This window comes from Indicator indicator, chromosome 4 (assembly GCF_027791375.1).
Source record: "Indicator indicator isolate 239-I01 chromosome 4, UM_Iind_1.1, whole genome shotgun sequence".
NCBI lineage: Eukaryota > Metazoa > Chordata > Aves > Piciformes > Indicatoridae > Indicator > Indicator indicator.
In genome coordinates, this window is record NC_072013.1 from 25,210,846 (window position 1) to 25,238,401 (window position 27,556).

The window sequence follows — 27,556 nt, forward strand, 5'->3', positions numbered from 1 at the left end:
TGATGCATGGTTTGGGAAGGGTTTGAGTGTGTTTGGTTCATGCAGAGTGGCTGTGTAAACATCTTCTTGAGTCTCAACAAATTCTCCTGATGATTCTGAAGTACTGATGGGCACCTATGGGAATAGTGCAACCTTCTGTTACTCGATAAGCTGAGAAAGACTCTAGTGAGGAGATTGTGTGGGAATGATAAGAACGTTAGAAATGTCCTACTGGGTCTCAGCTGTAGCCCATCTGGCCCAGGGCTGTCTCCAGCAGTGCAGCTGGAAATGGTGCTTAGAGCTGTGGAGCCTGATTGCTTTCTGCAGTCTGTTCATAGTCCTCAGCATGCACAGTTGGGGAAGTCTCAGGGACGGATCCCTGTGTGTTCCTTTTATAGACTTTCTGTCCAGGAATTTATCTAATTTCTTTTTGACGCTGCTGGCACTGCCTCCATGGCCTCCTACGTCAGCAGGTTCCCTAAGTTCACTATCCCAGTGCAAAGAATTGCTCATTTTCTTTCAGCTGACCCACTACCTCCATTACCTGTAATGCTCAGTTGGACCCCTCTCACCCTTCCCCTCTCTAAACAAGAGTCCCAGCCTCTTTCATTTCTCCTCCTGAGGCAGCTGTTCCATATTCTTGACCATTTATTTTCTTATCCCTTACTCCACTACCCCATCTTGAGATGAACTAGGACTGAATTTGGCACTCAGTATGTGGACACTCTCCTTGTTCTTTGTGCCCTGCCTTGTAATATCCAAATTTTGTTTGGTGCTTTTTTGTCTGCTGCTACATCTTGGTTTCAGACGAGCTGCCTCAATGAACCTGACTTTCCAGGTTGTAACTGCAAGTTTCAAGTTCAGCAGTGGCTTAGGTTATTTTCCCCTTATTTATGTCTAACCTCACCTGATACTTCTTTGCCCACTTGCATTTGGAAAGTTCTTTGGGAGTTCCTCAATGTCGTGGCATTTAGCTACTTAAGAGAGCTTTATAGACTTGAAGATTTCAGTGTAGATGTGGTGAATCATGACTGACTGTGCATCTGGATCACATGGTTCCCACATGGGGAGTAAACAGCAGGTAAGGAGAACAGCCACAAGAAAAAAAGAATATCATCTGCACAGCTCCATCCCTAATTTGGGACCTTGGTGTCCTTCAACACACAGATTCAGAGCTCTCCCTGTGTTTGCAAACTTTGTGCTGTTTCATGAGCTTGCCTGTAACTGAATCTTGTGCTTAGATGTGGGTGTAGTGAAGACCCAGTTTTTCTTTCAGTTAATGAGGGCTTGTACCTCTCTGAGCAAGATACTAGTCATTGGGTGCCTTGTGTGTGGTAGCTGTCAGGCAAATTGATCCCAAGGGATGTTCACTTTAAAGCAGTTACATCTAATACACAGGCAGTTAAAGCATGATTGAAATAGAAATTAGGGACAACAGTCTGTGTCTACCTTTGCCTTTATTTGCTGACACTGTAGGTCAGTCATTACAACAATATAATGATTATAACAAAATTTAAGACCTGTACTTCTTGGCAACACGGTTATTCCATTTTGCTGAGTAAAGAGTAATCAAGGCACAGTGAGATTTTGATTGAGTTGCCTGAAGTCACTGAGAAATTTTTTTGCAATAAGGAAGGTAACACAAGTTCACCAATTCAAAGCTCTGTAGGTGTCCTGTGTTTTGCTTCTATTAGAGAAACATCTGGCCTGTGGAAGTCAGTCGTAATGGAAAAGCATTTGTGTTCTTGTAGGAAACCCAATCCTAAGCTGACAGAAATTTGCATTGTTATGAGCTTGTTAATGAATTCCTTTGCTTGCTCATATCAGCCTCTGACAAAAAGTGGGGATTTGACTGTATATTTGTCCACTTGAATAAGCAGTTAATTTTTAATTTCAGCAACAATAGTAAATTAAAACATCTTGAGCGGTACAGAGCTATAGTTTTTTGTTTTTTTGACATGCATCGTAACTAATTCTAATACATGTCAACAGGGAGGGCTCTGGGCAACACTTTCTAATGCTTGCCTGGAGGCATTAGAATAAACAGTTCCTCCAGCCTCTCTATTTAAAATCCACAGCACTGTGAAAGTCACAATATGAGAGTATTTATGTGCAGCTGGATTTATGTCCCTCTTGACTCCTTTTTCATGTCCTCTTGACTTTCCAGGTCATAAGTTTACATGAACTTAGGAGTTTAAGGTCTGTGTGACTGGTGGTCAGATAGTTGTGAAGAAGGTGAAAAAGAGCATCACTTGTTGCCTCTTTCGGTACTGGTGTCCTGTGTGGCTGAAATGTGAAGTAACTGGTCCTTTGTTGCATAGTGGCATCTCTGCCCTACCAGAGCCCTGGCTGCAGAGACCTTCCATCCTGAGAACGTAGACGTTTTCTAGTTGGAGTCCTGCCCAAGGCCTGTCCAACCCCTTAATAGATTTCTCAAGGACCAAGGAGCATGGTTTAGGAAAGGTCTTAGTCAAACTGAGATTCTGAGCCCCTAGTCAGAGAGGAATAAGCTGCTGCTTCTCCATCCTTCTGCTACCGAGAACAACAGCACTGGATGGAGCTGGGTACATGTGCCCTGCAGTTGAAGGATGAGGTCCTTTTTGTGCATGAACCACAGACTAGTAGTGATTTTTGGTGGTAAAGTTGCAAACCCTTAACCTGTTTTAGTAATTCTGATATTAAAATACAAAAAGCCAAGGACCTTGAGGTTGTATTTGAATCTCCCATATGACTTTCCAGTCTGTGACAGCAGATGTGCCCTCCTATTTCTATTCAATTATCATAGAATCAAGAAGGCTGGAAGAGACCTCAAAGATCATCGAGTCCAACCTGTCACCCTAAACCTCATGACTATCTAAACCAAACTTCTCTGTGATTTTTCTCCTTCTGCCTCAACCAGGCATTAGCAACTCCTGTAGCTGAAAACCTGTTTTGAGGGAAGGGATATTATGCTCTGCATTTAGTTTACACTGAATGTGAGATGAATGTAAAAGTCTGAAACTACAGGTTCAGGTATCCTTGTTACCACATCACAGCTGCAGGTTATAAAATGACTACAGTAGTGTATCATATTTTTAAAGTGCCCAAGTTATTTTATAATGAGCCTTGCAGAACATTGTCAAATGGAAGAGAGAAGTTTATCCAGAAAAGGTTTCAGTTCAACCTGGTGTATAGTGCAGTCAGTCGGGAGGAGATACTTCACATAGAATCAACCAGGTTGGAAGAGACCTCTAAGATCATCCAGTTCAACTTATCACCCAGCCCTAAGCAATCAACTAGACCATGACACTAAGTGCCTCATCCAGTCTTCTCTTGAACGTCTCCAGTGATGGTGACTCCACCACCTCCCTGGGCAGCCCATTCCAATGGGCAATCACCCTCTCTGTGAAGAACTTCCTCCTAATATCCAGCCTATACCTCCCCTGGCACAACTTGAGAAGGCATGTGCAGGACTTGCTCATGCTCATTGAAAAGAAGGGTTTATAGCATGAGCATTACCCACATAGAGAATGACATCACATTTGTTCCAGTTAGTGGCAGCAGGTAGTAAGAGTCTTAGGGGGAAAATTATTGTTTTATCATATATAAACAGTAGATGTAATATATTGAAAAATCATTAGATCAAGCAGCTTTTTACAATTTAATTGACTGTGATGTCTAATCTGAAAGGGGAAAATAGTAAGGTAAAGCAAGTACTCAAAATTCTCTATGTCCTTCTGCTAACCAGAAAAGTCTGAAAACAACTTAGAAAAGAAAAAAAAAATCTAAATGCCAGTATGGGTGCAGGCTTGATCTTGCTAGAGCTTCATCTGCAATTCACTTCTGAAGCCCTGCTGAATGTTTTCCTATGGGACTAATTTTTTGAAATAAATTGTATTAGGTTCTGACTCTAATTACACAAATGTCACACCCATTGATACTTTTCTGATTTTCTTGATTCCCTCTTCTGTGAATCTGTTCTTGATATCTGTGTTTAGACATCATATCTGATTATTTTGTATCTCTATACAGACTTTGTTCTTTTTTTTAATTACCTTTTTTTTTTTTTTTTTTTACACCATGATAGTACTATCCTGCAATTATCTAATTTTTTCCCTGGATTTTTGATTCCCGTGTTTTCCTTGCCCATCACTGGGCGTATATTTTGTAGAGACAAAATGGCAGCACCTAGCTTGGGGGCTTTGGATTCCTGGCCAAAAGTCAATGTTCAGAGAAAGGAAATATTCAGGAAACTGGAAATATTATGTCTTATTTTTTTGGCTTTGCACTTCAATGTTATAAAAAGCTTGTTAGGGTTGTAACCGTCCTTCAGATGACAGTGTACTGTGTACCTGGAAATTTAATCTATGGCCAACCTCTCTACAGTGTAATTTTGGGCTAGTCTGACTTGTTTAAAAATGGGCAGATGTTTCCTGCCATTTGGTCACAGCAGGGAACCTGTATGCTGGGAATCAGGAATGAGGCAGGGGATGCCCCTGCTCTGCCCAGCATGCCTCCATGGTCTGAGGATGTTGGGTCACCTCTATCTCTTCCGGCCCCCTCTCCCAGACTTTGGCCATCTTAACTGGGAACAACTCATGCTGTCATTGATTTTTGTGGCTTGGCCAAATTCAAATGCATATGTGGATGCTGCCAGACAAAATGCAACTCTGCTCCCATATCCTCAGAACAGGCATTGGCACCCAGTACTGAAACTCTTCCATCCATGACACAGACACTGATATAAAGCACTGACACATCATTCAGTCCTGCACATGCAGAATGCCTGATGTGACATTTTCAGATATTTTTCTTGCTGTGCTCTTCCTAATACCAGTTTTTATGTGGCTTTGGAGAGAGTAGAGGGGAAGGGGTCCTATGGAACAGTTTTAGAAATCCTTCCTTTGAGGATTAGCTGGTTTCCAAAGGGTTAATGGCTTGTATTCAGCAAATCTTTTCTTAGAAATTAAAACAAACATTAATCTCTGGATGCAGCTGCCTATGACACTTCAAATATTCAATGCAGTGAGTAACACTTTATAGTACCAAGCTTGTGATTTCTGTGTTTGACCAGGAGTAATTTATGAAAATGTAGTAAGAGGTGATCAGGAGTAATTTATGAAAATATAGTAAAAGGTGAAGCACAATTTCCTCTCAGCTGCAGGCTGGGGTCCTCTCTGTGCACACTTTAGTGCTTTAAAATGTTGTGCAAAGTTGCTTCCATTCTTTTAGCAAATTTTTCCACATGCAATCCCAGAAGTGCATAGGTTGAGGTGAGAGAAGCATGGGAAGTAATTTATGTATTTACCTCAAAAACAAAGCCCCTTTCTCTTATTCATACCTCTTCAGCATCTGTAAGTGACACAAACTGAAACCTTGGTAAACTTTTGATAAACTAGAGTGTTCAAGAGGGTCCCATCACTTGTCTTTAGTTCTTCTGCTGCAGGAAATTTCCTCATACATGAGGCCTCCTCATCAGCTAAGAGATGTAGCTGTCTCAGGAGAGATGAACAAGGTTGTAGGAAAATTCTGCCACTTTGTATGGTGCAAGCAGTCCTTGAGGTTAATTCTAAATTCAGAAGATCTTGGTTTGTGCTTTTTCAGCTTCTCACCATGCAGCAGATCTGATACACAGATGGTATTCTGTGATTCTATGATTCTATGACTGATGTTACCTCTGTATTTAAGAATATGAACTGGGTAACTGAAGACTTAATAAAAAAGAGTTTGTCTTCTGATGATTTTATCTTGAAGCCTTCTCTGCAGCTTCACCTCATTCTCCTTTCATGCATGCACAGAACTGAGAATAAAAATTTCAAATTTATCCAGAAATTACAGATGGACATTTCAAAAGTGTCTAATGTGGGAATGGCAATTTGCAGACATCCGACATAGATATATTGGTTTGGAAAGTATGTTCACCATCTAATGACTGAAATACCAGGTTTGATTTAGATATTTAATGCTAGATGCCTGGTAATGTTCATAATCATTGGTCTCTTAGAAATGTAGGTTTCTAAGTTTTCATAGAAGTCAAAAAGCAGTTAAAAATGAATGTATAGTATATATTGTTTGTCTTTTTGAGGTATGAATAGCTTTTACAGGAACTGATCTGTTAAGAAATTCCAGTCAGTTTTCGCAAATCTGTTACACTTCGCTGTAAAATTCACTGGAGTTTCATGCTAACTCTACAGATTTCATGTTTGGCCAGCCTGATCTAGTGTGAGGTGTCCCTGTCCATGGCAGAGGGGTTGGAACTAGATGATCCTTGTGGTCCCTTCCAACCCTGGCTGATTCTACGATTCTATGATTCAGATTATGCATTGGTTAAAGTGTGATTGATTAGAAACACATTGCCTACTTCTGCCTCCTTTTTTCAAAATTTTGATTACATCTGATTTTTTCTTTCTTTCAAATTCTGGTTGTCTAATATAGCACCTGTTGAAAGTGAATGGAAATAACAGAAGATTATTGGTTGTCTTCCTGGTGGAGCACAGGGGATTATTCAGACACTATAACAGCCTGCTAGTGGTTGCTGGTTGGGTTTCCTCATAGAATCATAGCATGGTCTGGGCTGAAAGGGACCTCTGATGGTCATCTAGTCCAACTGCCTCTGCAGTAAGCACGGGCATCCTCAACTAGATCAGGTTGTCCAGAGCCCTGTTGAGCCTCACTTTGAATATCTCCATGGATGAGGCTCCAACCACCTCCCTGGGCAACTTGTTCCAGTGTTCCACTACCCCTCATGCTAAAGAACTTGTTTCTAACATCTAATCTAAATCTGCTCTTCTCTAGTTTGAAGCCATTGCCCCTCGTCCTATCACTACAGGCCTTTGTAAACAGTCTTTCTCCATCTTTCTTGTAGGCCCCCTTCAGGTACTGGAAGGCTGCTATCAGGTCTCCCTGGAGGCTCCTCTTCTCCAGGCTGAACAACCCCAGCTCCCTCAGCCTTTCATTGTAGCAGAGGTGCTCCAACCCCTGATCGTTTTCGTGGCCCTCCTCTGGACCTGCTCCATCAGGTCCATGTCCTTCCTGTATTGAGGGCTCCAGACCTGAATGCAGTCCTACAGGGGAGGTCTCACCAGGGCAGAGCAAAGTGGCAGAATCACCTCTCTGATCTGCTGGCCACACGTCTTTCGATGCAGCCCAGGATGCGATTGGCCTGCAAGCGCATGCCATCTGCTCATATCCACCTTCTCATCCATCAGCACCCCAAAGTCCTTTTCCACAGGGCTGCTTTCTATCACCTCATCCCCAAGTCTGTATTGATAGTGAGGATTGTTCCAACCTAGGTGCAGAACCCTGCACTTGCTCTTGTTGCACCTCATGAGGTTCACCTGGGCCCACCTCTCCAGCCTGTCCAGGTCCCTCTGGATGATGTCCTGTCCCTTTGGTGTATTGGCAACACCACTCAGCTTGCTGTCATCTGCAAATTTGCTGATGGTGCATTCCATCCCACTGTCTATATCACTGATAAAAATATTAAACAGTACATGGTCCATGTACATGGACCCCTGAGCAACACCACTTATCACTTCTCTCCATCTGGACTTCATGCCATTGAGCACTACCCTCTGGATGTGACCATCCAGCCAATTCCTTATCCACTGAACAGTCCACCCATCAAATCTGTCTCTCTCCAACTTGGTGAGCAGGATGTTGTGGGGGACCCTGTCGAAGGCCTCATAGAAATCCAGATAGATCATATCCATAGATTGTCCCTTATCTACTGACATAGTCACTTTGTCGTGGAAAGCCAATAGGTTAGGCAGGATTTGCTCTCAGTAAAGCCATGCTGGCTGTCTTGAATCACCTCCCTGTCTTCCATGTGCCCCAACATGGCATCTAGGAGGATCTGTTCCTTGATCTTCCCAGACACGAAGGTGAGGCTGACAGGTCAGTAGTTCCCAAGGTCTTCCTTTCTACCCTTTAAAAAAATGGGTGTGATGTTTCCCTTCTTCCAGTCCCCAAGGACCTCACCTGGCCATCATATCACTGTGTGTGGCAGCCCTCTGATGTGTCAGGTTGACTCACCTACTAGCTGCAGAGTTTCTGGTGTAGATTTCTTAGTCTGTAAATTGCTAAGTCCATAGTAAGCTCCACTTACTATTAGCACTTGTGTCAGTTCATGTCACTCGGAAGTTCAGATGTCACGTTGGATTTTTCTGAGCCTGCACGTTTTTCCCCATGCCATATTCTTTCTGTGACTGGTAGAGGTCAAGACTACACATTTGTTTCTTCAATTCATTATTGCTTTATCAACCACCTCAAAGTCTTCATTACTCCATCATTTAGTTTTAAGCAATTAACCACATGAGTAGTTCTGTGGCTGGAAAGCATCCCTGAGGAGAGGGACTTGGGGGTGCTGGTGGATGAGAAGCTCAACATGAGCTGTCAGTGTGCACTTGCAGCCCAGAAAGCCAACCAGATCCTGGGCTGCATCAGGAGAAGTGTGGCCAGCAGGTCCAGGGAGGTGATTCTCCCCCTCTACTCAGCTCTGGTGAGACCCCACCTGGAGTACTGCATCCAGTTCTGGAGCCCCTATTACAAGAGAGATATGGATATGCTGGAAGGTGTCCAGAGAAGGGCCATGAGGATGATCAGAGGGCTGGAGCACCTCTCCTATGAGGACAGACTGAAAGAGTTGGGGCTGTTCAGTCTGGAGAAGAGAAGGCTCTGAGGTGACCTTATTGTGGCCTTCCAGTATCTGAAGGAGGCCTACAAGAAAGCTGGGGAGGGACTTTTTAGGCTATCAGGTAGTGATAGGACTAGGGGGAATGGAATAAAGCTGGAAGTGGGGAGATTCAGGCTGGATGTGAGGAAGAAGTTTTTCACCATGAGAGTGGTGAGACCCTGGAATGGGTTGTCCAGGGAGGTGGTTGAGGTCCCACCCCTGGAGGAGTTTAAGGCCAGGCTGGATGAGGCTCTGGCCAGCCTGATCTAGTGTGAGGTGTCCCTGCCCATGGCAGGGGGGTTGGTACTAGATGATCCTTGTGGTCCCTTCCAACCCTGACTGATTCTATGATTCTGTTCCTTTTCTAAGCATCTCCATTCCTGGATGTCATTTGCCAGTAGATTGTGGATGGGATAGACAGACTTCTGTTTTTAAGCATTTGTTCCTGTCATACCATTTCTTTGTGTCAGTCTTGATCTCTGGCAGTGCTTGGTCTCTGTTTTTCTGCCTGCAGTGCTAAGAAACCCAATCTTGTGAGACTTCTGTATTACAAAGTGAAGGGTTTTGCAGAGGGTTATTCAAAGTTTCCAGTTAGGCTTCTAGGATTAAGTTAATCTGTGTAAATATTACTCTATGTCTCAGCCTCAGACTTATTCAGTAGGCTTTATAAAAGTACTTTTTGTGCAGCAGTCTATGATAAAGCATTAGTCAGCTACTCCATAATACTGATAATAGTATTAATCTTTTAAAAGCAGACATTCAGAAGAGCTGGGTGCATTTTCTTCCTGTTGACTTTGCTAGGTACTGGGAATTCAGCACTCAGCCCATGGGAATGAGTCCAGATGAAACTCCAGATGGCCTTTCATGCACCAGTTGAACAGTACTCGGTGGATTATTTTTTTTTTCCCCCCACTTGGTACCTAATAACCAGGTTGCCTCTGTTCTCACGAGAAAAGCTCTGTTTGGGTTGTCAGTGCATGAGAAAATTGAGGGTGTGTATGTAACTGGAAAAGCCCTGTAACCATCTCTGCATATCTCTAGTTGTAAAATATGATCTATGGCAGCATAAAAGTTAAAATTTTGTGGCATGCTAGGAAGTATTTAATTGCATTTGTGCTTCATTACAAGGCTGTCTCCTTTGGTGGAATTTATTTTAGCTAATTAGTTGGAAATGTCAAAGTAGTATTTCTGATGACAGAAACATCATATATTATCATACATGAAGCAATTAACTTTTGACAAATATTTATTGTGGTGTCGTCTTTAATTAAATCTTCAGTGCTCCTAGACATAGAGCAGGTTCTCCCAAAAAGGAGACCTTCCCAGCATTGTAAATGAGCGTTTGACTGATGTGGCTTAATTGAACTTGGTACTGAGAGAACTGGTGGCCTAAACATGAAGATATCAACAAGACACAATTTCACAATATATATGACTGATATTTTGGCAAAATCTCAAAATAGTTTCCCCCCCTCCAAACTTTGTCTCAGATACACTATTCTGGAGAAGGTGCATCTCCAATGACTTCTGTTCTTCCACTGGAATGATTTGCAGGAGTCAAAAATGTCATGTGCTTGTCTTGCTAAAATAAATAATGCTGAAAAGCTGGACTGTATGTATGTTTTATATTTAAAAAAATTGTTTTTATTTAGCTCTTGGAGTTATTCATGTGGAAACATGTTACAAATATGACTGTTTGGTTAGTTCCTTGAAAACTGATAGGTCTTGTAGATGATGTGCCACTCAGAAATACTTCCTGACAGATATAACTGAAGCAGATAAACAGTTCTGCCAGCTTCCAAATAACACTGTAAAACAAAAGGGTTCTGCTTATCATTTTCTATTTCTTCCCTGTCAAATTGTTTAACTGTGCATTACCCATCACAAACGGCCTCTGCGTTTTTCTGCTCATCTGCTGTGGTCATGGCTCTGTTGCAGGACCTACTGTGGTACGCTTGTCCAGCTGTATAACTCCCCAGCCATTGCTAATCTTCGCCTTCACCCTTGAAAAGATACTCTTGGATTTTCTGTGTGAGGCTGCCCTGTCACGGCTGTTCAGCAAGTGCATTAACCCATACACCTGTTGTGTTTGTTTTTCTTTCAGGCAGAAACAGCACCAGAAAGTGGCCGAGATGTTCCCAATGTTCATATCAGCTCAGGGCAGAACAATTCTGATCCCACGGTAGCAGGCAGCTTGGCAGCCTCCCAGAGCATGGTTGCTCCAGCCGGGGTCTCGGCAGGTACCTCAGCTGCAGCTTCGTTCTTCATAAGGTAGCTTTTCAGCTTTCTAGTTTCTGTAACTGCTCATGGGTCTTCAAATGGTTGTGAAATGCTGTTGAGTCTTTGCCATGGGTAGAAGGTGTAGTGTGTAGTTCTGGATACTGAGAGGTGGGGTTGGTCACCTGTCATGGCACAGGCCTTCCACTGCCGCTTGGGAGCAGGGATGTGGTGGTGATGCCCTATTTCTCTCTCTCTCTCTCTGAAGACCTGAACAGGAACCTCTGTTGACCAAAACAAATGCGTGTTGGTCTTTGTCTAGTCCGCAATTGCTGTTTCCACCTGTAGCAAGTCCATTATTCTGCTGAATAAAAGTGCAAATAAAATTTTTTTCCACAGTTGGTAGCAACAGTTAAAAACAGTTTTAGATGTTCTTTTATTTTAGCAGTAGCATAGAACATTTTTTTTCCCCATTCTTGGGTCTTGTAACAAAAATGATATGTTAGTTTTGTTTGTGAAATGTTTGTTGTAATTAGCAATGTTGATTAAATGCAATACGCTGTCAAGCAGATGGTATTTAAAACAACAAAATTCAGGGCTTTGTATTTACATTCCAAACTCCTTTTTTAATTTATAACTGAACATGTTTTGAGACAATATTGAAAAATGTATGTCTGTGAATGGCATTAAAGTCAAATTTATGCAGAGTAGGAATCCTTATCATGTAATCACTATGGTAATTGTTTTGTTTCCTTTGCCTTGATCTTTAAAATGTTTTACACCATTAAATAAATTGTGTGTACTATATGTTACAATCTGACCTCTGAAGGAGCTCAGCTTTCCAAGTCCTGAACATAGTACAATGAGTCTTAAGGATTATATGCCCACATATCACTGTCTGTCCACAGCAGGTTGGGAAATGGCTGCCCCAAGAGTGATGTGTGTAAGTTAGTGCTCTGTCTCTGTACTAAGTGTAGGTTTAAAGTCAACACAGAGAAATGGTTGCCTACAGAGGGATGATTTGTTTCATTTTAAGATGAGTGTCTGAAATCAGTGGGAGTGGAGAGGAAAGGTAAGTGGAATAGATCAGATATCTCTTTTCTTGGTTAGTTACCAGATGAATCCTCTCCAAAGTACCCAGCAGCACAGCTTTCATTACTGTATTTGATATTGCGAGTATGAACAGTGTGATTTAGCTTAATCTACTTTGTTTCAGTGTGAATCTGTATGTCATAAATAAGTGTAAAGATTGTCACTTTCACTGGGGAATCCAGAAAGCAGAATATCCTGCTTGGAACTGAGAAAAGGAAATCAATGCCTAATAATAAGAAATAAGACCCCAAACCTTTTTCTGCCGGTGATGTTTCTGTCACTGGTCATCAAACCTCAGCTCTGGTTTTAATATAAAATGACAGATCCTTCCTAATGTTTGTCACTGGCTTGATTCAAAGATGCTTGAAGTCAGCAACAAGACCGAAAATGACATCATTGTACGTTGGATCAGGCCGTGATTGTTCCTCTTGAATCTGTCTTTGCCTTGAGTCAATCACAGTTTTACAGCTATGTGCTAGCTAAAACCCATTAGTAAATTGCTTATTCCCTACCCACATTTCCTTTGTTCAAAATTGATAGTCCTGAATTTTTTTTTGGTACAAAGCACTTCTGTTTCTTTTCTTGGGATTATTGTTGTTGGAGAGAGAGACTTAAGTAAGAAATCAATCTTTCCTTTGACAGTTACCTGAATTAGTTTTGGTGCATTTTCATGATCTTTTCATGAATCAAAGAATCATGAATTGCTGATCAATGCATTCCAGCATTCATTTCTCAGTATTCCAGAGTCTAAGAATCCTGGGTTACCTAAAAGTGAACATTCAAGAAACATGTTTAGTTATGACTGTGATTAAAAACACACTTTGAAACAGAGAAAAAATCTGACAGTGGCTAGGGGAGAGAGATCCATTACCAATCCCTGGTAGTCATGAATATGTTGAGCAGGTCCTCATGTGGGTACTGTTGCGTAGTCCTAGCAAGGCTGCTCCATCCCTATTGGCATTAACCAGAAGAGAGGCTCCTTCTCCCATTGTTCCTTCTCTTCCAACTCCCCTTGTCACTGGGACCTTACAGATCAAAGTTTCTGTGAAGAGTCTTCCTCCTGCCCTTGAGACATGCAGTCCTCAGCAGAAGGGGAGAGGAAGAGGAGGAAATGTTCAGTGGTGAATGAGAGAGAAATGCTGGCAGAAACTGCAGTGGAAGTGCCTTATACAGAAACCACAAGTACTGGGATATCAACAGTTTTTTCAGTGCTGATGGGATGTCAGGCTTCTTTGCTCCAAGGTTTCCAGTTCCATCTCCTTTTTCCCTTAGCTCCACCCAGCCTTGAACATTTTCAGGGGAAGGTCATCCCTGCCATGAATCCTTCACAGCAGCATCTACTTCTCTCTCCTTCGTCTCTCTGTTCAACTAATCCTTTCTCAGCAAGCACCCAGAGATGAAAGAGGAGTCATAGCACTAGTATTATGCTGTGGTCCCTATTCATTGTATTTGCTGATTCTTTCTTTACCATGTTTCTCTCCTCAGCCACTTATGTTCTGATCACAGCAGGGCCAGTGTGGTGGTGTGTTACACAGAGCCTGGCACATTTTGTTTCTTGTTCTCTACTGGAATAAATGGAATTAATATATTGACAATCACGCATACTACTTTTTTTTTTTTTTCCCTCCAGACTTTGACCTCTCTGACTAAATCTACTGGGTATCTCCATCTTTTCACAAGAGCCTTTATGTAAAAAGGGCTATAGTTGAAACTTCAGCTTGGGTAAAGAACTATTTTGTCATAGAAATAAAGTAGTTAGCAAAAATCCCCATGTAAGTTACCACTCAGTGTACTGGAGTGCAGTTAGTTACTCTGGAAGGCAATGTCTTTGTATGGTACCTGTGTAAACCACATCTGTGGTTTGCTTAGCAGCTACAACACTGGGTACAGATTTTGTTCACATGAATAAAGGATTCTGGTCTTGTTTTTCATGGGACAGCATTAACTGTATTGTACAGGTCCTAACACAGTTAGCTTTTGGTCTATGGCATGGTTTCCTGGCAGCAAATAAATGCCTTTTTTTTTTTTTTTCCCACATTAAAACTAGACCCTATTTGGTTAAATAAAACCCTTTGACTCTTGCTTGTGGGCTGCCTTGTGTCTGAGGAATGGGAGGTCTGTACTGAGGTTTTCTTGGTTGGTTGGTTCAGTTTTTACACCAGTTTGTTCCTCAATGAGAGTCTTAGCTTTTTGTGTACAAATCCATAAACTCAAAAGCCTGTACAGAGAGTTCATGTCCTCACCTGGAAAATAACTAAGATCAGCAGAATGTTTACCTGGTGATAAGAAGTACACATGGTTAAAATGAATATTTTAAAGATAGTCTTTGCAGGAAATACATTGATTTTGTTAAGCATATGTGCAGCCCCAATCTACATATTCATCCAAAGCTCTTTCTCATTTGAATGTCATATTTAATTTCTTCAAGCTTAATTATGTTCTGCTTTTAAAAAGAAATGCAAAGTGTCTAGCATGGAAGTGCTAAGTATTCAAAATCAAAGCCAAATACTAGAGCCAACAGACAGAAGGGTATTAAGAAATTAAATCAGTTTTAAGCTTTTTTCCTCACTCTGATCTGTTATAGAAGAAGGAAAGCTTTGATTTACATCTGGCTGTGTCACACAAGCAAATTGCCAGACGTTACTCAGTGGTCATCTTACTGAAGAATCAGAGGATTTAGCAGAAAATGCAGCTTCTTAGTAGGTCACTGCCAGAATAAGAAAGGCAGAGGAAAAAGTGCAACTCATGGGCGGAGATGACTGTTAAGAGGCTCCCGGTTTGCCCTTACAATGCAGGAGAAGTTTAATCTCACATTCTTAGCTTTAAGAAGAATGCAGCTGGGCTTTGTCTCTTGGTGTGGCATGAGCCATGCTTTGCTTAGCGCTCCACAGTTTATACCTTTTTCAATTTTTTTTTTCTTCTTTTGTATAAGCAACCTGAACAAACTTTGTATTACTAAGTGAAAATATGTGAGATAGTTCTAGGACCCTTCTGTGGGCTATGCTTGCAACTGTGTAAATATTGGAATATTAGGGTACAAAGCTGTAACAAGCTGTTGGATTTTTTTTTTTTTTAATTTTTTTTTTAATTTTTTTTGGTCATCTGGACACCTGGGGAAGAGAATAAATGGCATTTCCAGGAACAGGCAGTAGAAGGACAGCGAGGTGGAGGAGAATTGGCATGCATTTGGGAAGAGGTTAATGGGCTATATGCCCAGGAAAAAAATAGGACTCCCTTGGGAGGAAAATCAAGGACCCTGAGAAACTGAAGCCATCACGGTGTTTTCTGCTTGTTGGTGGCTGGTGACAATAGTGGCAGCACTGCAATTGCTGCTGGAAGTTATTATGGTGTTCCAGTGAGAGCATGGATGTCTGACCTCAATGCGCAAGGACAAGCTGGAACGAAGGAAGGTTTGACCAGTGACAGGGCAGCTAGGAGGAGTAAAAGCTGTTCAGATGAAAATATATATAGAAGCAAGCAACCCTGAACAATGTTGAGCAGAAGACAATTAAGTCACTCTTAAAATTTAATCATTTTTGATGCTGGGTTATTTTCACATCTTTTCAAAGTGATTTGGACACAGCGTTGCACTTGCTGCCGTGGGACTACTGCCTTTGAAACAGGAAAATTGCTGTATAGTTGCAGCTACTTTACTGTGCTACTGCTGCTTTTGTTTAATGAATTAGTCTTCCAAACACAGCACTCACTATGCACTCTCTAGTTTTCAAGTTCTAAATTATTTCTAGTGTTGCTGGGTTTTGCTAGATTAAAACCATTTAAGTTGATAAATCTCTAGAATCACGGTGGTGAATCACACCCATTAGCTTTCTACTCTCATCATACTCCTGCATCTTTGGAAAAGCTTTGTCAATTTAGGCATGATATAAAACATTACACGTGGTATGCTTTTTACAACCAGCTTTTCTTGGCATGATATACAATCTCGGAGTAATGTAATTGAACATCTTAAGAGTTAAAATAAGCATGGTCATCTTTTTTCTAGGTTTAGGATATTCCATCATATTTTAATGCTTGTGAATTGTGGATTAAAGAATCTAATTATTCACTAATGAGCAGTAATGGTACATATAAACTAAGGGTCACTATCCTATTAGAGGCACCTGATGATTCACTGATAAGCATTTGGTCATTAGATTGACCATAAAATATAGTCAATAATTGAGGTTACTCATAGAGCAGACACCTTATCAGCTTTAGGCATGGTGGGACAGCTTGTCAGTGCTCTGTGGACTGATTGTGCTGTGACTGAGCATATGATTAAGGTATTGAAGCAGTCTGTATCTAATGAAACTGCAGGAAAGGCATAGCAATATTAGCACAAACACTAAATGACTAATGTGTTTTTGTTCCAAGCCTCAGACACTTCAATTAGTTCCAATAAACTGATCTAGTGTAGTGGTAGGCAGGGAATTCAGATATTTTGTGTACGAGCTTTCATTACACTAGTCAAAATTTGTAACATTTTGGGGACAGATGAAATCTATGTGGCTTTGAATGAAAAATGATGGAAATAATAAAGGCTGTCATTATCTTTTATACTTTTTTTTTCAGTTTAATTTTTGCATTTTTCAGGTTCAGAATACTTTCTGAGACCATGCCTAGTGCCTGATTTAAAAGGTGAAACTGACAGCAGTAAATTAGATGTCCACATATTCAGCTTTAAGGTCCATTCATGCAGTTCATGTACACTTGTGCATATGGATCTAAAGTTAGAATTTGTCTATTTTGTGCCATATGGAACATTAGTCAAATAGCCTAGTTCTCGAAGGCTTTTGCAGAGATATTGATTTTACCATGCTTCAAATTGTTGCTGAGAGAATAACATCAACCTATTCTTTTATGTTTTTTCTTTTTTTTCCTTTTTCTATGAGGATGCCTTAACACTCAAATTATTTAATATGGTGAAGGATGCAAAATGCCTTTTGTCTTTCTGAACTGCTATTCAGGCTTCTGTGATGCAACCTTGGAAAGTAACCATAGAAACATGTTAAAAGCATCAACGAAAATCAGTAGTTTGGTTTGACAGTGATGCAAATTCTATGAAAGAAGATTATAATGTATTAGGAACACTTGAGGCATATATTACTGCTAACCTGTTAAGCCTGATTATTCCATGACTATCAGTACTTTTAGAATTTAATGCAGGGGAAAAAAAAACCACAAAAATTGAAACATACTTTTTTAAAAAGCTGTCATGTTTAAGTTCTTTCTAGCTAAATCACTTCAGCACATCATTTTCTGTCCTGTTCAAAGCTAAGCTCATAATGTAGTTCACCATGTCTCTGTATTTAACAGCTGTAAACTTTTGCCCTGTACCCTGCTGGGATGCACTGGTATCCTGGCTTTGTGCAGAGCTGGCACAATTTAAATCTCTTTGACAGATAAAGTGGGTATCTGAGTTACGAATAAGCAGTAGTTCACCAAAAGGTGAAGAAAATGTGTGACTCATTGGATCTTGAGTTAGACCCTTTTGTGCTGACCTGTGGTAGTTAAGCTAGTCTGTGAGGTTGAAACACAAGTCCTTGCTGTAGTTACAAGTAATTGTAATAAATTCTTGGTGAATGACAGGTCAAGGGAAGAAGCAGATTCACTTGTAAAGCTTCCTCATTAAGCATAACCCACACTCAAGAAATCCTGCGTTGAAGTCATGTGGGAAAATTAAATTGGAATTAGTTACCTAGGAAAGAAGGGTACCAGTTCTTCCCAATTAAAACTGCCTTGCTGGCAGATATATCCAAACCCCATGCATAGTTAGCCCTACTTCACAGTGTCATAGTAGTATCACAGGAGCTGCAAGGCCCTTCAGGGGTATTGATGGTTCACTGGCTTTAAGCTCAACAGCCGCTCGGTGCATCTACCTATCTTTCTTAAATGCTCTACAATGCCCCAGTTTCGCTTGCTAGCATTTGGTCACTGTTGGAAGCTGGTCAGGAAGGGTGATTAACAATCTACATCTTGGGAAAGAGATACAGATGTGGAGATGAAGTGAACCAACTAGCTGTTTCAGAGCAAGTCAGATATATAATTAGCCTTTTCCCCTTAAGGAATCATTTCTCTGAATCTAGTGGGGTGGAGCAGCCTGGTCCCAACAGTCCCTCCCCACTGCATGGTGCTAGTGAGGGGAATGTCTTCCTGGCTCCATTTTCCTATCTGTATGGAGCCATAGAGAGCTAGAAATCCCTCATACAGGCGTGGAAATGGAGATGGAATGTCTGCCACCAAAGGGCTTGCCTTGTCTTGCTGGTGCCATGCTATGGCTGCTGGAATGTAGTTGCTAGCTGTCCCCAAAGAGTAAATGTGACCTGTGCATAGCACAGTGCTATGCAGAAACAGGAGACAGGGCAGGGGGTGCAGCACTGAGTAGTATCTTGTATCATCTTAGGGCAGCTTAAGCTTTCCAAGTTGCTGTGGCAGCATAATACTGTCTGTAATCAAGGACAAACAAAAGAGTGTGTGCTTTAGGTATATCCTGTTTCACGTTAGCCCCTAAGGAGGATAAATTAGAAGATAAGCCTGAATTTAGTAGGCTTTGTTCTTGGAAACAGCAATGGCTCAGGACAGCAAGTTTAGGAGCAGACCATCTTACTGGTATCATTGCTAATGCTGGATCATACATTTGCACAGTGCTTTATCAGCACGTGGGAAACCAGGCTTCCTGCTATGAAGGGCTCATCCATGATGGCTGTGAGACTGATGGCACAAACGGAGATGGGACACAGAGTTCATCAGAAGGAGGAGATAGAGAAATTGGAGTAGCTGAGCAATGGCCATCTGGGAGTCATTGGCTTGGAAGAAAAAGCTCCCTGTATTAGAGAGCTAGGGATCAGACAAGACATCAGTGTCAGGGAGATGTTTGGAAGGAGAAGCCTCATCTAGATAGCACAGAGCACAGGGGTTATGTGGGAGCAGAGTGGGCTATGCTGGAAGTGGCAAAATAAAGGGAGCCTGGTGCTAGTCAGATTGGTAGGAAATATACAGAAGAGAAAATATGAAAGGAGGAAACTGAAAGAGAGGGGAAAAACAGATCTAGTGGTGTGGGGACCTCATGGTGAGGTCAGGATTTTGGAGAGGATGTTGTAGTTCTGTACTCCAGCTTCACAGCAAAAGCAGAACTTGGGCACAACAGAACACTTCCAGTGTGTCCAGTCGATCTTTATCATGTGGCCATTTTTGTCAGCCATGTGTGCCTTGATGGATGATAACACAGGAGGTACTGGAGCACCACAGACAGACCCCTTCAGCCCCCTCCCCCTGTGACCCAATCCCTCAGGAGGTGTGACTACCCAAGTTAGAATTTATTTGTAGGAGTAAACAGTGGTCAGTGGAAGGGATTTTAAAGTAGGAAAAAGTTTGCAGTGTTTGTGAATAATCTTAACTGGAGTTGTGCAGATATTTCTTCTTACTTTGTCTGTCTCATCTGCTTTCCTCAATTTTAATATTTTCTCCCTTAATTTAGGATTTTTCATACAATTCTTTCCATATTTCCTTGTTCATCCACAGCGGAATGCACCTGCTTATTCTCTTTTCCTGAATGTATGGCATCACACTGTTGTCTAGCAACCAGGGTCTCTTTTTCCCTTTGGTTTCTTCCCTTCTTTCTGCCCTTCCTAGCTTGTCAAAAGAAGTGCCTCTCTTACCTCTCCCCCACACCAGCCCTCCCAATCTGCCTGCCTTTTTGGTTCCTGGACTCCTGAACACCGCTGCTTGCTCTGACTCTGTTATTTGGGGCTCCTGAGCTTGGCAGCAGTGGCAGCTGCAGTGGTGGTTTTGCTGCAGTGGGAATGGAGCATTCCATAGGTAAAATGATAATGGTGACTTTCCTGTGGGGATGTAATTTGACAGTTTGCACCTGTTTTGCAGATTTATTAGTGACTTTCAGATTCTTCCAATAATGTATTTAACCATTTAAATACTTCATTAAGACAGACTTGGCAGGTGAAATAAGAATATCAGGCTGGTAGTTAATTGAATATTTATTTCTCCTGGCTGACTTGCAGTCACTCTAAAACTCAGTTTACAGAGTGCAGGATGTGGTTTGCAGAGTAGAGGCACTTTGAAGTGACACTGTCTCTATTCTGAGCTAGACTGGTTTACTTGTGGCAAAATATAACATGTCACATTATCATTTGTAGCAAAAATGAAATGTCAAGCCAAAATAATGCACCAGCGCTATAGCTGCAGTACATGGTCAACTGCAGGATTACTCTGAAGGTACTTTTAAATTCTCTGTGAAAGAACAGTGAATTTTTTGCTTTCTGAAACTTACCTCATCCTTCCTGTTGAAGGATGAAAGATACTTCTTTTGACAGGACATTTCAAAGAATTTAGCCAGTACCTCACTTGGCGTAAGTTATTGTTGTTTTCTTGGCCATCACAGGGTGATGTTCTTGGGGTTGCTTTCTGCTTTGTTGACCTTTCTTCTCCTCCATGGTTGAACTCACGTATTAAGATGTGCTGCCCTATAGAGTTATAACTGGGAGGAAATGACTCAGTGGAAATTAATCAGCATAAAATTAATCTAAATGTTATTAGTGAAGCTAGTTGTAGTCCAGGGAAATCTTCAGAATATTCCATGTAAAGCATCCTGAGCAGGTCTTCAGGAGTTGCTTATTTCTTCTGAAATTTGAAATTACCAACTTTTGGTCAAAAATAGTCAAATCTCTGTCTGCAGTGATGGAACAACATATGTCACGTTTTCCTGCTAAGTGCTATTCTAAATAGCACTGCAATTTCAGCCTATTATACCTCTGAGAGGTATCATTTCAGAACTGATGTCAGTTAAATAAATCACAGGAACACTGGGCTTTAAGAAGCTTATATATCCCTCTGTTTAAAAATACTCATTGTGTGGGGATATGGCTTCTGTACTTGAATGACTTCCACTCCATCATTTAATCTTGTCAGTGACCATTTAACTTACTAACAGTAGGAATAAGTAAATGCTCCCCTGAGAAGTTATTTGCTTGTCAGTATAGGTGTTAAGCCTTTAACTAAATATCTGAAATAAAGCCCATCTGAACCAGGAATGGATCCTCTGTGGATTTTCTAGATATGCACTAAAATATGGAACTAAAAGAGGAAGGTATGTCTGCGGGATTGGCTTGTCTGGGCAAAGTCACATAACCTGAAAAGATAACCCACTCCAGAACTCCTGTGGTAAAGGAAGGAGGCTTTACAGTCACAGATGCTGACTTGTATTCAGACTGCTACAAGTGATTAGGAATGTGAAAATACGGAAATTCTTGCTTCTTCAGTCTCGTATCCTGTATTTTATCTCTCATCCTTTACACTTGAAAATGTGCCTGTTTCTTCCTTGGAGCAGCCTGAATGAGCAGAATACTTTTGTTTTTTCATACCAGATTGTTTCTGATGAATAGCATGGAGTGTGGTATCATTCGTAGCAAAAATAATTTATTGCCTGGCAAGTCATTTAGATACCAGCTTCCTTTTGTATGCAAAGAGCTGATATTACAGGGCAAAATTTACAATTATCTGGGTAAGTAATTAATAATGAAGGACTAGTTTCATTACTTTTTAGTTCATAAAAAAGTCTTTATTACTTTTTCTTGATAGAATACAAATGAAACTAGAATTTTATTTTGCTCAACCTGACTGAGCTGTGTCTCACTGGCAAATAAGTCCAACTTTTGCATGCTTAGATTGATGTGGTTCTGTCTACTTTATCTCAGTTAGTTCATGAAAGAGAGCAAGGAAATATTGCTGGCATTCAGGTAGCTGTATTTTCCATATGTAGCTATGCATGCAGCATGCAGCCCAGGAACGGACATATTTCTATATTAGGTGTTGACAGTCTTGCTTACATAAAGATTAACCTACGCAGGTTTTCAGCAGTTCGTCATATGGTACAATTGTAAACAGTGAATATGGAAGTACAGAAATATGTGCTGCTCTTACTTTGTATAACTTCATTAGTGAACAGAGCTGGAAATGGTATGTGGCAGGCTGTGGTGACTAGCTGTTATTCTGGTGTGTGTATATATATATATATATACATATATATATATATATATATATATATATGTTAAAAAAGTAAATTCTTGAGCCCTGGTCCTGGCTGCTGAAGCAATGTTCTTTGGCCAGAAAAGTGAGAAGTGGCCAGAGCAAGCTGAGAAGAATATAGAGCTGACATCACTCATGACAATTTTGCGGCATCAACCTCAGAACTGCTGGTTTGGGAGAGCAAAACAAATAGACGATACCAGTGCATGTGACCTTTGGTGCTGCTTAAACCTGTGGAAAAAATATGGAGAAGAGCTGTGAAAATTCCTTCTCAGATTACTATATGCAAACGAATTGAATGCTTGAAGATGGTCTTGGTAGGTTGTTTCTGTTTAGTTATGTGCAGCTGAGAGGAGGAATCAGCGCGTGGGTCTATATAGAATAAGGAAGCTCTTCTGATGTCAGGGGTACCCTGCAGGTTTGTTTTAATGTGCCATCTTCCAGAGATCTTTTTGAGTTTATCTGAAGGTGGCTTTGCTTGATCTTCTCCTGTGGTGTCTGAAGTCAAGTGAGTTTTGATTATTCCTCACTGATGCATGAAACCTTAATTCCATACATCATAAAGATGTGAACAGAGTAGAGGAAGATCAACAAGGATGGTCAGAAATCAATGCAACTTGGCCTTTGAGGAAAGGTTGGAAGGATGTGGACTATTTTATTTGCAAAAGAAGAGAGACTGGAATGTGGTACCGGTCTTGATTCAGGTAGCAGCTGCTGCGCAAGGAAGGGGAGGTGAGGAGAAAATAAGGAACGTTTATTCCATCAAGTTACATTTATGAGAGATATGACTTGTGAATTTTCTAACAGTAGGTCCACCTCAAAAAAGTGGAATTGGTTGCCTTGGGAGGCTCTGGACTTGCTTTCACTGGATATTTCTAAAAATAAGTTGGACATATATAGATTGGAATGTATTACATAAAGTTCATCCTACCATGGAGCATTGGGAAAGTGTAAATAGCGTCTTAAAATCCCTTTTGGACCCATCTCCTCAGATCAGCTGTGAGCAGATGATGTTCTGATATGTCAGCATAACTGATTTTTATTTCTGCATTGCTGATTTTAATAAGAAAAAGAAAAATTAAGAGGTTATTCAAAGTGAGAGGCTGAAATTCAAGCCTGAATCATCATATGTACAAGAGGAAAGGAATGAACTTAATGTCATAATATTGGCTTGGTAATATCCTCACAATATTAGATATGGTTTGTCAGTTTGGAATGTTTCAAAATAATGGTTTTCTAATGAAACTTTTTTAAAAATTATTTTTACATTTGCCTGTGGTTTTGGGTAGCAAATACCCGTTTTCATTGTGCTACCTTTCTAATTTTAGAACCACAAATCAAACAGTATTAGTCATAATGAAAGTAATAATACCAACCAAGTTTATTCTGTGAGTTGTGGAAGGCTTAGGACATAGTGCAGGAGGGTGTATTGTAGGACATCCGTGTATTTGTTGTCTGTATTAACGAGTAATTAAGGAAACAATAACTGGAACTGCAGATACAATGACAGACTGTGACTTTCCCACTGCTTCCTTTGGAGCTGATTTATAGTGGGAATGGCCTGGGATATTGGTTTTCTGGTAGAGGAGTGTTACCTTACTGGGCTGGGAATTGAGAAAGTTTGGAGAAGTCTTGCTTTAGAAGGCTGATTCCCAGCCTAAACCTTTGTAGTTTTGCAAGCTTTGCAGAAGGTTCAGAATCAGGATAAACATTTCTCCCATGATGTCTGTCAAACCAAAACTCTGAGTAAACTCCAAAGTTCAGGATATTTAAGGCTTGGACTGTACACTGGCCTTGACATTCTCAGTGAAGCCTTTAAGCATTCTCACAATATGAATAATGGCAATGATCTCTGAAAGATAAGGCTGACTAATGACACTAAAACTGTTAATATGTACTGAGTCATGCTGAAATGAATGTGTAGAAGTTGACTTTTATTATTTTTGTCAGTAGAGCTTGAAAGTGGGAAACAGGACTCCCAGTTCTATTTCTGACTTGTGGCAGTTTGTCTGTAAACCCATGTGTCAATTAAGCCCTCTCTGTCTCAACTGACTCATTTCTAGTATGTGTTTCAGAGTATATTTTGTATCACTCTTCCTTCTGAAGCCTAATAAATTTCACAAAGTGTTAAGAAAAAAAAAGTATAATTTTGCATGCTTATGAAAGTTTGAAATCTTGCTTTCTTTTTCATGGAAAAATTATGCCAAGAAGGATCATGGTTCTTTAGGGATTTAAATTGTGCCATTTACTTTCACAGCTATAATGGGCAGAACATGTGCATTGAATGTAAACTAGAAGCAGCTTGCTGTACATCAGAATATCTGAAATGTCATGTTAACTACATAGGCTGAAATTGAGAATAAAAATTAGATTGTTCTTTTAATGGGCAGGCTTTGTAGCTACTGTTGTTGCACAGTCTTATTCCCTAAATGCTGAACATTATATAGTTGGTCTGGCCATGGTTTTCCTCAGTGGTCTCATTCATGCACGGCAGAAAACCTAGTAATCTGTAAATTATGTGGGGGGAAGAACAGGTTAGAGACTGTCCCTTGTCATTTGATATTTGAGTGCCCCTGCATGTGCCATATATTAGTTTTATTTTCCACAGTGACACCTTGCTATGAGAAAAGAACTCTCCAGAGCATCTTAAAAGACATCTTCTATTAAAGATGGAAAGAGTTAAGCAAAATGCATGCAGTAGATCTCAGTGCCATAGGTAAAAATAATATACGTGAGTGTCTCTCATGCTTTAATTGGAAGAGAGGCAGAAGAGTGTGGAGCTTATTTTCCCTTGCAAGAATGTATTACAGAAGAGCACTTGGTGGAGAGTGAATGGGGAGAGTGAAGGTAGGTGGAAAATACCCAGAAAAACAAATGACAGTAATGCTTAAGTTTTGCACAGTATTCCTTACAGGTCATGATTTTCCTTGTGAGGAAACAGAAGTGTGATACTGGAGAGGGTCAGACAGCCCACACTGATGCTGAAGATGGATGTGAGTGCCTCCTGTACAAGATAAAATTTGAGAAAAAGAGGCAAATCAGAAATAGACATGGCACACAATTAGGCTCCTACTGAAAGGTACTTGATGTGAGCCTGATTTCTCTCTGGTGCTAAGCAAAAAAGGCTCAGTTCATGTAAGCTTTGTCTTGTCTTCCTTCACTATAAGGGACAAATTTCTCCTTAGAAAAGGAATACTGGAGAAAAAAAAGGAACTGGAAATCTAGTTGTAAAGTCAGTAATGGGTTGTTGGATAAGGACTGCAGAAAGTCTATCATTCTGGAGCATCTCAGTAGTGGCTCCCTGTCTCATGAATTTTACTGAATTAAGGAGTTTTGTGAAGTTGGATTTAGTTTGGCCTATGTTCAAAACAGTCTGGCTTATGTTTTGGCCTAATGAGTACCTGGCTGGTTTGACACCAAGTATATTGTTGGTGCTGGAGGGAGCGCATGAGGACTGATGAGTCCTTATGTGCTGCTTTTTGCCTGGACCAGTCCAGCAGCTCAAGCAAAGCACATGAAGGCAGCTACACAACTGACTTTTGTAGCAGCTAAAGAATTGACTGTGCTTTTTGTAGGCGCTGAGGATGACAGTTACTTCAATTTGTGTTCAGAGTCTACAGTTTGCTAGTGATGTTTAGTTTTGCCTAAATTGCCCTGTTCTCTCCGTTGCATCCTTACATTTTCCCTTTAAGAAAAACCGAACCAAAACTACAAACTGTTTGAAAGTGCTGGTACAAAGATGTCTGTAATGTTCCAACTTGAGAAACAACCTCATTTAATGTTGTGTAAAGTAATTCCTGCACCAAAACACAGGTTGTAATTAAGCTTTGTGTACTGCTGCCTGAGAAGAGATGCTTTTCAAATGTGAACCCAAACATCATTATCAGTGCAGTTGGCTTGTTGCCCATCAAAGCACTGATTGTTTTCTACAACAACTACTCCAGTTCCTCTGCTTTTTCAGTTTCCTGTTATCTCGCATGGACATCAGCAGTCCCTTTGCCAAATTTCTTAGTAAAATTGTGGCACTTCAGACTCATAGGAAGAGGACTTATCAGCACTATAGCAGTTAATTGCTTTAACTAGCATATGGCACTGTCCTTTGAACAGTGGAGGTGCAGAGTGTGTATGAATACTGTTGAAAGTGAATCAGTTTGAAAGTTGTTCTGTCTTGGTGGGCAAGTTAAGACAACAGGATTTGGTATCTTAGATCTGCTTTTTGAAATGGTCCAAAACTGTTGCTGAGGTATTTTGAGAGATGCTATACATAAAAAGGCTGAATTTTCTGTTTATTTGTTTATATATACTTTTCTTAGCTTAGTCTTTTTGGATTCATTTATTCATTGAGTGCTAGTGCATGTTTAGGTGCTTGAATATACAATCTCTAAGTAAATTGGTCCTTTGCTTCTCATTCTCTTTCAAATATGTTTCCCAGAGGAGCTCCTTCAGCCAGATCTGTTGAAAGAACAATTATTTCATCAGGGTTTAGTGTATATCTTGACTGCACTTTGAAGACATTCTCTTGAGGAGTTTTTATAATTTCAACAAGGGATCATAGCATGTAAACAAGGAAATAAACACGATATTTCATATTAATCAGCATGTCAAATAATAATCACAGTTGTTAATTGGTACTTGGAGACAAAAGGTAATGACTGTTCTGAGTTCCACAATGAAAGTGCCAACAGGTAGAGGATCTTTTCTGCACAATAAAGCTGCATATAATTTAGAAGGCATTATGGTTCTAATGTGCAGCTGCAACCGTAGTGAAGTTGTACAAATGTTTGTCTGGTGTCCTATTTCAGGCATATGTTTTCATACTGAATGAGGTATTAGCAAGGGGATTTGAGATTTAGGCACTTAAATCAGTTCTCATTGCCACCAAAACCCTGATGTTCAGTAAAAACCCATGCTTGTAGTGTTTTGCTGCTCTGTGGGATGCTGTTCCTGCTGCTTTCAGGATGTAGTAGGAGTCAAAAGCTGCTTCTTTCCTCAGAGGCAGAAGTTCAACTTGTCCCACATAAGACAGTGGCTTCTGGCTCCCTCTGAGTTTGGAATTAGAGTCTGATTCTTTTTCATCACATGGGTGTTTGTCTTTTTCTAAATACTGCAGTGTTTGTAGAGGGAGAAGGAACCATGTAGGTGGTCTCCATGTCCAGAAATTGATGAAGTTAAAAGGTCCAAGAGTTTAACATTCAATTTTGGGAATATAAAGCATAGGAATGGGAATTTTTGAGATCTGTATTGAAAGTCTTGCCCCTTGTAATGACTAGCTGTCAAGTCTTGACCCAAATGAGTGATTTTGCTCCTTAGACACAAGTTCTTTGTACTGTAACTTGTTTGAAGCCAGTAGTGCTTCTGGAAGAAAATGTGCAGCCCTCCTGCCCTCAGTGTTCATTTTTACTTCTATGCTATCATGAGTACAAGCAAAGGAAGGGTTTACTTCTCTGATCGGCTTACTAAGCAAACTCAGCCTGAGGCTGCCTGATGACGAGATTTGTGGCAAGGTTAGGGGTCTAGATTTACCCTGAATTAGATATGACAGCAAAGCACTGCCTTAGTTATTCCATATGTCTG

The 27,556-nt window shown here is 40.6% G+C and overlaps 1 protein-coding gene across 1 annotated transcript in view; it reads left to right on the forward strand.

Moving 5' to 3' along the window:
* KIF26A (kinesin family member 26A) overlaps positions 1-27,556 on the forward strand; it is a 102,809-nt gene that overhangs the window by 43,278 nt on the left and 31,975 nt on the right. The window contains exon 4 of the mRNA XM_054400327.1: positions 10,737-10,903. Coding sequence (XP_054256302.1) covers positions 10,737-10,903 — 167 coding nt within the window. The remainder of the gene's footprint in view (positions 1-10,736; positions 10,904-27,556) is intronic.